This window comes from Nicotiana attenuata, unplaced genomic scaffold (genome assembly GCF_001879085.1).
Source record: "Nicotiana attenuata strain UT unplaced genomic scaffold, NIATTr2, whole genome shotgun sequence".
NCBI lineage: Eukaryota > Viridiplantae > Streptophyta > Magnoliopsida > Solanales > Solanaceae > Nicotiana > Nicotiana attenuata.
Window position 1 is genome coordinate 377,005 of NW_017670832.1, and position 11,363 is coordinate 388,367.

An 11,363-nucleotide genomic window follows, 5' to 3' on the forward strand; every position below is an offset into this window, starting at 1 on the left:
CATGTGGTAAGTAAGTACAATAGACTTTTAATATATGGGGTAAAATTAAGGGTGTTAAACGGGCCGGGTCAGCCTGGTTCCGGACCGGCCCAGATTGGTTAAAATCGGAACCGGCCAGGACCGGTAGAAGGGGGTTGGGCTGGGCTGGGTTAAGGGTGTAGGGCGGGTTGCACCGTTTACCATCGAAATACCGGGTACCCGGACCAGTCTAATCCGGTCAATGAACAGTGTTCTTCAACCGGTTAACCGGCCCGGCCCGGACCGGCCCAGACCGGTTTAACGATAAATTTTTTTTTTTAAGGTGGGCTCAGATTTTTGACCGTTGGCAACGGTCCATTTCACAATATGGTCGTTGCCCAACGGCTGAATTGCCTATTTAGCCCATTTTTGGGGTTTTTTTTTTAAAAAAATTAACCCCCCTTTGAAAATCTATAAATACCCCCCCCCCCCCCTCCTCATTTCTTCACTCATCTCTCAATTCTCAATCTCAATTCTCAATTCAAGACTTCAAGAGTTCAAGTTAAATCATGCCTCGTACTTCTACAGTGCGCTCATATGTTTGGGAACACTTTGAGGTGGTAGAAGGAATGAAGAAGTTTAGAAAGTAAAGTGCAAGAACGATGGTCTAGTCTTAAATCGTCGTCCAAAGTGTGGCACAGGCAGTTTAAGGAGGCATATAAAGAATTGTCTTGAGCGTCCTCCGGAAATTCGTATTTAAGTTGATTTGAGACAATTTGTGTTATTTTAAAATTATTAGACGTATTTATGCTTAATGTTTTAGTTTGTTAGATTAATTTGAAGTATTATTATGCAAACTTCAAGTATTTATGCTTAAAATTACTATTTTTTTGTTAATTTTTTTATTTTAAAATTATTAGACGTATTTATGTTTAAATATTTTTTTTTTGTTAATTTACTTGTTAAATGCAAACTTCAATTTCGTAATTTTGAAATAAATGTAGCACTTGCAATTTATAAGTGCAATTTTTTCCCATCTTCATTGTATTCTTTATATTTTTACTTTATATTAATATAACTTACAATAGTTATACAAAAATACAAAACAAAAAAAAATTAAATATAACAATAACCCGGCCCGGCCCGGCCCCATGAACCCGTAACCTTTACGGTTCAATTTTTACCCGGATGAACCCGAACCCGTTAAACCCGGTATGCCCCAACCCGTAACCGGCCCGCACCATAACCCGTACGGGTACTAAATTCCCCTACCCAGCTCGGTCCGGCCCACCCGTTAAACACCCATAGGTAAAATCCTACTTGGTAATCCCTTTGTCCATAAGCATTTCAAACCATTAAAGCTTGTTAATTCAAATTATATTTTTTGTTTCCAGATTTCAAGATTTTCTCAAATTTTGTGCTCCTTTAATTTTTAAAGCTCCGGTAGTGTCACAACTCGAACGGCATATGCGCTGTGTAGCTTTGCTATTTTGCAAGTTATAGAGAATTGTGCCACATCAAGAAACGTAAACCAATCCACTGGTTTGCACTCATATAGTGCCTCAAGTAACACTTAAATATGGCTAATAGATGGAGTAATTATTTTGTTTATTATCCCTTACTTGTGAACTTCTTTACTAGGGCTGAGGTGTCATTCCTTTTTTTTCATTTCTTTCTCTCAACCTGGTTCTTTCTTCTTTATGCAATGTACAACAATAAAAGTTTCAAACTTAGTATTAGTATACTCCCTTCGTCCTAAAATAAGTGTTATTTTTACTTTTTGAGATTCGATTGGGATAAAACTAAATTGGACTAGATCAACTCAATATTTTAAAATTAAAATTGAGATATTCAAAAACTATACAAAAATTATTACTTCCTCCATTACAATATATGTGTTGGTATTTGACGGGGCACAGAATAATGTGGTCCAAAATAAGCCATAGATATTTGTGTGACTGGAAATTATCTCATTAAGGACAAAAGAAATATTTAAAGTTGAATTATTTCTAAATAAGAAAGTATGATACCCCCTCCGTTCATTTTTACTTGTCCACTATACTAACAACATATTTTCACTTTTACTTGTCCTTTTTAGCATATTAAGAAAAAGATAATTTCTTTTTTCCTGTTTTACCCTTATCATAAACTACTCTTTTTCTAAATTATTCCCCAAGACTTTTTGAAATGTTATCATTATTATGTATAAAATTGAAAATACATATACTTCATTTATTTTTTCTTAAAGGGAGTGCAACGTCAAAAGTGGATAACTGAAAGTGAACAGAGGGAGTATTTTTTTTTTTGTGGGATAGACTAAAAAGAAAAGTATGACACAAAAAATGGGACAAATAGAGTATAAGTTGCAATTCTTCTTGGGTCAACATGATAAAAATCTATATTTTAATTGTTCAAAGTTCATGTATAGTTTTAATCAAGATGCGAAAAGTGACACATAGTTTGGAAATGAGGGAGTAGTCGCAATTGAGATTATTAGACGATGAAAATTCGAATTAATATTACCTTAACCTTGAATGGTCCTTAGAAAATTGAACTACTTTAACCTTGAATGTTCATTAAAAATTGAACTAGCAAGTAGTCAATGAATAACCGAGGTGCGTGCCAGAAGACCATCTTGAATAACACCATTGTTAAAAAGATCAAATAATAACATATAAAAATTTATTAAATAAGTTTAATAATTAATACGTACTTTCTTATAAAGGTTTGGGGAGTCGCAGCCATTACAAACCTCCTTGTCCATTCAAAACTCTGGAAAAACTACGTCCCTTTTCCTAATAACCTCAAATTAATTAGTCCCAAATATCTTCACCATTTTCATGAAGGACTTTCTAGTAGCCATCTGCTTAGTTGCAGCCATATCTCTAATCTACTTCACTGCTAATTTCTCCAATACGTCGAAGTTGTTTAGCCATTCAGTTTTTGGTGAAAATGAAAATAACACAGATAAAACAAACGTATCACACATTCTGTTTGGCATTGCAGGGTCCGCCGAAACATGGAAGAATCGCTCGCGTTACTCTGAACTCTGGTGGAGGCCAAATGTAACGCGAGGATTCGTATGGCTTGATGAGACGCCCTCGGCCTTGGGAAATGAGCCCTGGCCGGAGACTTTCCCACCCTATAGGGTCTCTCAAGACACTTCCGCATTCAAGTACACTTGCTCGGACGGTAACAGGTTAGCAATGGTGGAGCCACCTTAGTCCTTTCGCTGAAAAATACACTATGTAGCTAGGTTAATTTTTTTGTATATGTATATTATCCTATATGTTGAATTCTTTATTTGCTTACTTCCTTATCTTGTGACACCGCTAAGTGAAGTTATTGTCTTCGCCACTGCAGGTCAGCTGTGAGGATTGCGAGGGTTGTTAAGGAGAGTTTTAAACTAGGCTTCAAGAATGTGAGGTGGTTCGTCATGGGAGATGATGATACAGTGTTTTTTACAGAGAATTTGGTTACAGTTTTGGCTAAATATGATCACAACCAAATGTATTATATTGGTGGGAATTCTGAAAGTGTGGAGCAGGACGTAGTATGTTCCTACAGTATAGCTTATGGCGGCGGCGGCTTTGCTATTAGCTATCCTCTCGCTGCGGAGCTCGTGAAGATTTTAGATGATTGCATTAATCGCTACCATTACTTGTGTGCTTCTGATCAGAAGGTTGGTGGGTGTATGGATGAGATTGGCATTCCTCTTACGAAAGAACTCGGTTTTCATCAGGTATATATATGTATAATATAATCTTTTGATTATCTTTCAAATCCAAGATTTTATTTACGTAATAAGAGTATCATATTTTTGTCATTTTAAAATAGAATAGTACTACCTCTGTTCCACAATTTATTTTGACGTAATACGGAGTACGAGAGTTTGGATATAGATTTTTCAGTTTTTTTAAAATAAATTTTATATATTTAGGAACTACTGAAAAATGTACTATAAGTCACACACACTAGTGTGCAATTTACAATATTCAAAAAATATTTGCAAAAAAAAAAAAGTTAAAATAAAAATTTAAAAACGTTTTAAAAAAAAAAACCTTATTTGACTCTCTAAATAGTAAATGGTGTAGCATAAAATGGAACAGGGAGAGCAGTATATCTTAGCTTAAATAACACTATTACTATTTGGAGAATCATTTCTTTTTTTTCTTTGATTAGAACTCTAGAAAATATTCTTTAAATAATATTTTAAACTATGAAATACTTTATTCTATACTAGGATCACTTTTATGTTTTTGTCAAATGTGTTAATTTTATTTTAAAAAATTTGAAGAAATATATGCTCGAAATCATATCTAAAGTTGGACCTTTTAACTTTGATACTCTGAACACCATTTTTCGTTTTTGAGACGGAGGAAGTACTGTTGTAAATTTAATTTGTTTAAATCAGAATTATAACACACAAATTTGTTGTAACAAAAAATCAAGTGTGAAAAAAATATCAGTACCCTATTCTTATGTACTCCAGTATTCATTGTGGAAGGGTAGGAAACAGGGCCGGGGGTAATGCATGTGCTTAGGCCCCCAAATTTGGGTGGCCCACTTTTAAAAAATAATAAGGTTATAAGTATAAAAAAAAAAATATTTAGTAGCATTTTTAATACAAAATAGAGTTTTTAATACAAAAGGAAAGAAAACTCTTTAAATATATAAATGAGGTAATAATTTGACATACTTAAAAATGTGTAGATGAATACTTTTCCCAATTTTCAGTTTTCCACTTTCCACTTCTTCATTACAGCTTTTACTCTCTCTTCCTTAATTCGTCCAAGTCAATCTTTCTTCTATCTAATCTCTTCATATCAGCCCTATATATTTTTTGGCTTTATCTTTGATATTCTTACTCACTTTCTTTCTCCAAGATTTCATTACTCACCTTTTTTCTCAAAGATTTTATTAGTTCATGTGCTCAACAATACTTTTATGTTTTTAATAATTCTATACTTCTATTGCTCTGTAAAATCTTATCTAATATCAACAATATCTCAAGAAAGATTAAATGAGTTGGTTATATTATCATTTAAATATGAACTATTAGAGAAAATCGATTGTAAAACAAATTATTAACAATTTTATATCTCAATAGACTTCAAATAAAAACATATCTTATAACTTTTTTAAAAAAAAATTTACGCCTCATATTAAATTATGGCTTTAGGCCCGTATGTGCTGGAGCCGCCCCTGGTAGGAAAATTGCAATTACTATATACTCTTATATAGAAACTGAAAAATTTACTTTAACGTGTTTGTTAAAGATGGATATAACAGGAAGCCCGCGAGGGTTTTTGGCAGCACATCCCTTGGTGCCGTTAGTGTCACTGCACCATCTGGACATGGTACATCCTCTAATTCCATTAATGAGCCAAGTTGACTCTGTGAATAAGGTGATTGAGGCTTATACAAAGGACACGAGTCGGATGTTGCAGCAGAGTTTGTGCTATGACCTAAACAGAAACTGGTCAGTATCAGTGTCGTGGGGATACTCAGTTCAATTATATCCATGGTTAATGAATGTTAGGGAATTGGTGACTCCAATACGGACATTCCAAACGTTTAATGGGTTTGAAGAGCCATTCACATTCAGTACTCGACCGAATTATGTAGAACCGTGTAAAAGGCCTATTGAGTACTACTTGGATCAAGTTACTGACATCCGCAATGGTGAGACCTTGACCAGTTATAATAGGCCTGGTGATATTAACAAGCAATGCGAGAACGAACAGTACAAACCAGCATTAGCAGTCCGTATGGTTAATGTCAAGGCGTCTATTCTATCTCCCCGCGTATGGAGACAGGTAAATTTCTACTTCCTCCATTTTATATTATGTGAATGTGTTTAATTGGACACGTAGTTTTAAAAGAAAAAAAAAAGGTTTTTTGAATTTGTGGTTTTAAATATACAATAATTTGTGTGACAATACAATCAGATTTCCTTGGTCTCATTATGCGATGTTGTTTGACTAGGCACAGAGTTTAAGGGGAAAAAATAACTTTTGAGAATAAAAATTTTAACGTTAAAATATTTATAAATATAAAAATGTGTCAATCATCTTGAAATAGATCGACTATAAAGGAAAGAATATTCCTTAAAATGGGACAACCGGAATATTACTGGATAAAATGATAAGTTTAAAGTTAAATTGTTCTGAAATATAAAATATTGTTATTTTTCTGCGAAATAGACTAAAAAAGGAAATAGTTCACATAAAATGGAACTGAGGAAGTAATCGATTTTGATGAAATCTTTCTTATTAAATTTACTAATTTACTAACTTTATAAAATGCAGGTACCGCGTCGGCAATGCTGCGAGGTGATCAATGGGGAAGATGGTTTTGAGAGCGTCTTACATATCAGAATCAGAGGCTGCAATCAATGGGAAACAATAACGCCACCCTTTTACGACAAGTACGGAGAGTTTGCGGACTTTCAAAGAATGGTGTGATAAATGAATTTGGCTAAAAAATATTTCAATGGCTATGAAGGAGGGAATTGAAATCCTGCTAACCAATTGTATGGAACTTGATTGCCGTGATTATGGCCAGATTTAATAGCATAAAGGAAGATGCATTAAGTAACATTAAATGGCGATAAAATATAAATAAAGGAAAAGATCCACCCCATTTGAGTGAGACGGATCTTCTTTCCTTTGATAAAGACAAATGATAGACAAATGCAAGAACCTTAGGACCCTTTTTGGATCCGATGAAGGTATGAGATTACAGATTCTCCAGAGAGATGTGTTTACATATTTTCTAGAGAGATGCAGGGGGAGAGAGAGAAAGCCCCCTTTTTGGGAAGTCCTCCCCTCCTATTTATAAGGGGGGTATCTATAAAAAATCTAAAAAAAGTACATTTAGAGGGAATATTCGGTAGAATATTCCTTTTGAGTACTCCAAAGCAAACTAGTTGTTTCATGACTGTCCGACCTCGGCTTGTCCGACCTCGGCCTTATTGATGACGGTTCGGCCTCGGCCTGTCCGACCTCGGCCTTATTGATGACGGTCTGACCTCTGCCTGTCCGACCTCGGCCTGCCCAACCTCGGCCTTATTGATGACGGTCCGACCTCGGTCTCATTGATGACTGTCTCACCTCGGTCTCATTGATGACCGTCCGACCTTGGCCTGGCCGACCTCGACCTTATGTCTCCGCGTACCGAATTTCTCTGATCTAATTTTGACCGATACAGTTAGTCCTTCCGCTTATCGAGGCCGTCTCTTAGTCGAGCTCGGTGAGCGGACTTCACTAATCGTAGTTCGAGAAATTCGGATGGGAAGGTCGACTAGTGTGAATCGTGGCTGAGGGTGCCGACCTGTAGGTCAAAGTGGTATCCATGCGGGCTGAACTTTAGCAGAGTTCGATCAAGGCCAATGACTCGAGTGATGAGTCGATCGAGAAGACGGTAGAGTTTGGAGAAGGCGTCGAGGCCAGGATGGCGGCTTTGGCAAGGATGGCGGCATCGGAGGAGGTCATTCGCGTCCACGGATCTGGAAGGGCGAGGAGGCCGAATGTGAATTCGGATGAGGTCGCCGAATCGGGATTCGGGCGAAGTCGCCGAATGTAAATTTGGGCGAGGAGACTGAATGCGATTTTGGGCGAGGTCGCCAAATGTAGATTCGGGCGAGGAGACCGAATGTGAATTCGGACGAGGTCGCCTGCTGTGAATTCGGACGAGGTCGCCGAATGGGAACTTGGGCGAGGCCGAAGGTTGATTCGGACGAGGCCGAATGTTGATTCGGACGAGGCCGAAGGTTGATTCGGACGAGGCCGAAGGTTGTAATTCGAGAGGTCGAACTCTTCTTATTGGTGATGGCCCTTGGCCGTAGGGATGTTATTTCGAGCTTGTCGAAATGTTAATCCGTCGTGGTTCGAGCGATGTCGAACTCTTTTCTTTGGAGACGGCCTTAGCCGTAAGGGTGTTATTTCGAGCTTGTCGAAATGTTAATCCGTCGTGGTTCGAGCGATGTCGAACTCTTTCCTTTGGCGACGGCCTTAGCCATAAGGGTGTTATTTCGAGCTTGTCAAAATTTTAACCCGTCGTGGTTCGAACGATGTCGAACTCTTTTCTTTGGCGACGGCCTTAGCCGTAAGGGTATTATTTCGAGCTTGTCGAAATGTTAACCCGCCGTGGTCCGAGCGATGTCGAACTCTTTCCTTTGGCGACGACCTTAGCCGTAAGGGTGTTATTTCGAGCTTGTCGAAATGTTAACCCGTCGTGGTTCGAGCGATGTCGAACTCTTTTCTTTGGCGACGGCCGTAGCCGTAAGGGTGTTACTTCGAGCTTGTCGAAATGTTAACCCGTTGTGGTTCGAATGATACAGAACTCTTTCTTTTGGCGACGGCCTTAGCCGTAAGGGTGTTATTTCGAGCTTGTCGAAATTTTAACCCGTTGTCGTTCGAACAAGGTCGAACTCTTCTTCTTTGGCGAAGGCCCTTGGACTTAAAGGGTGTTATTTCGACTTATCGAAATGTTAACCCGTCGTCGTTCGGTCGAGGTCGAACTCTTCCTTTTGGCGAAGGCCCTTGGCCTTAAAGGGCGTTATTTCGACTTATCAAAATGTTAAATCGTCGTCGTTCGATTGAGGTTGAACTCTCCTTTTTGGCGAAGGTCCTTGGCCTTAAAGGGTGTTATTTTGACTTACCAAAATATTAACCCGTTGTCATTTGATCAAGGTCAAACTCTTCTTTTTGGCGAAGGGCCTTGGCCTTAAAGGGCGTTATTTCGACTTATCGAAGTGTTAACCCGTCGTCATTCGACTGAGGTCGAACTCTTCTTTTTTGGCGAAGACCCTTGGCCTTAAAGGGTGTTATTTGGACTTATCAAAATGTTAACCCGTCGTCTTTCGATCGAGGTCGAACTCTTCCTTTTACCGAAGGCCCTTGGCCTTAAAGGGCATTATTTCGACTTATCGAAATGTTAACCCGTCGTCGTTCGACTGAGGTCGAACTCTTCTTTTTGGCGAAGGCCCTTGGCCTTAAAGGGTGTTATTTTGACTTATTGAAATGTTAACCCGTCGTCGTTCGATCGAGGTCGAACTTTTCCGTTTGGCGAAGGCCCTTGGCCTTAAAGGGCGTTATTTTGACTTATCGAAATGTTAACCCATCATCATTCGACTGAGGTCGAACTCTTCTTTTGGCGAAGGCCCTTGGCCTTAAAAGGTGTTATTTCGACTTATCGAAATGTTAATCCGTCGTCGTTCGACATAGGTCGAACTCTTCTTTTTGGCGAAGGCCCTTAGCCTTAAAAGGTTTTATTTCGACTTATCTAAATGTTAACCCGTCGTCGTTCCAGTCTATCGATGAATCGGGCATCTTTTGGGAGAGTCCCAGTTAGGTAGTTATTGTTCGCATCGGAGTGTGTGATACTGGAGGGTATGAAACGTCACCGTTTCGCTTACATTTGTTCGGTGTGTTCATAGGAGTTTCCTTATCTGACTCCTGCCTTTCGGTCCGGAGGTACAATTGACGGGCGATGTTCCGGTTGCCATGTGGTAGTTTTTCATTCCTCGATTGAAGTGTTTCTTTGCTTGCTTGTTCGCGCGGCATTTGTGTCCCTTGTTGAGCAAAGAGCAGAAAGCAAGTTAGAACGATACTTTTCTTACCCTCATCGATGAATCGGTGAATCAGAGTAGGTTTATAACGTAGCTCGTTTCGCTTGGCCTTTCGATGGATGATGGAACCGTTCCTACATTGGATGGCTGTATTCAGCTTTCTTTTCCTTTTTAGGCTGCTTCTTTCTTACGCTTGGGTAGGGCTTCGTCTCAGTGATCTTCTTGAGGGATAATCGTGTTCTTTGTCTTTGATCTCTTAGAAACTAGGACATTTCACTAAGAAATCCCCACAGACGGCGCCCAATTGTTTGACTCAAAAGATATTGCAACCTTTTTGAACAAATCAATCAAATAAAATANTTTCGACTTATCGAAATGTTAACCCGTCGTCGTTCGGTCGAGGTCGAACTCTTCCTTTTGGCGAAGGCCCTTGGCCTTAAAGGGTGTTATTTCGACTTATCGAAATGTGAACCCGTCGTCGTTAGATTGAGGTCGAAATCTTCTTTTGGCGAAGGCCCTTGGCCTTAAAGGGTGTTCCCTGGGGGAGTCCCAATTTGCTTAATTTTGCTTGCGCTGGGGAATATGATGCATTTCCTAGGGGAGTCCCAGTTTGCTTAATTTTGCTTGCATTGGAGAATATGATGCATTTCCTGGGGGATTCCCAGTTTGCTTAATTTTGCTTGCATTGGAGAATATGAAGCATTTCCTGGGGGAGTCCCAATTTGCTTAATTTTGCTTGCGCTGGAGAATATGATGCATTTCCTGGGGGAGTCCCAGTTTTCTTTATTTTGCTTGCATTGGAGAGTACAACACGTTTCTTGGGTGATTGCTCCTGCTTCTATTCCACTTAGAGAAATAGTCAGTTAAAACAAAAGGAAAGCGTTCGTTACCTCGATTTAATCACGTTCTCTTCTCCGGTTATGCTTTCAGTGGCCGCTACCAATTTGGCAAGGCCGTCTGTTTCGGTGTTTTGTGCTCGCGGTATCTGGTCGAGTTGACACTCGTCAAACTCGCGCAGTAGCTTATGAATTCCTGGCTGATATTTTCGTAGCCTTTGTTCTTTTATTTGGAAAGTCCCTGTGACTTGGTTGACGACGAGTTGTGAGTCATATCGGAGGATGATTTGCCGTGCTCCATACTTGAGAGCTAGTTTCAGTCAAACTAAAGCTATAGACAGAGAATGTCGCCAAAGCTCTCTCTGTTAACATTCCTAAAAAATGCTTGTAAATGTCAAAGCAAAAAGTGAAGTTGGCATGGCGAAGCACACGAAGGCCTGAAAGGACGTCACTATGCAGAACCACACCTCTCAACCGTGGTAATTTAGCTGCCAAGCGTAATTTTGGGCCACTGTAAGGAAGGAACAAACCAATCTTTGCAAGGAAAACATCAATTGTTGTATTACTTCTTACGTCAGTAAACACATATAGAAATGCTTTTGTAATTGAAATAAATTGAACTACAATTTTACAACAGCAAGTTCTAGATTTTATGCATTTGACCAAGTTATAATCAACTTGCCTAATTCATTTTCAGGAACTCCTAAGGTTTTTCAAACAGCTTTGGAGAGCAAACATATTTATCGGACCTAGAGGCCGACAACACGCATTCCTTTTGAGTGCACTTTAAGAGAAAAAGGTGGGAGGTGGAGAGCATTAATTAAATAATAGAAATGTGTGTTGTTAGGCTTTGTTTTATTGACGTTTGCCAGGTTGCCCTTTCACATTATCAAAAATGGCTAAGGACTAGGAGAACAGTAGTAGCTATACTGCAAAATTTGGGTTGTCATTCACAAACAAGCACTCATACACCGCCTTTATGTTCGAGTATGTAT

General features: G+C 38.9%; 1 protein-coding gene across 1 annotated transcript; it reads left to right on the plus strand.

Moving 5' to 3' along the window:
- Nucleotides 1–2,724: 2,724 nt before the first annotated feature.
- On the plus strand, nt 2,725–6,558 carry LOC109243749. Its single transcript, XM_019410730.1, has 4 exons — nt 2,725–3,157; nt 3,322–3,700; nt 5,238–5,777; nt 6,270–6,558. Exons 1-4 carry the CDS (start codon nt 2,799–2,801, stop codon nt 6,423–6,425), a joined length of 1,434 nt encoding a protein of 477 aa, XP_019266275.1. The 5' UTR covers nt 2,725–2,798; the 3' UTR covers nt 6,426–6,558.
- Nucleotides 6,559–11,363: the final 4,805 nt, after the last annotated feature.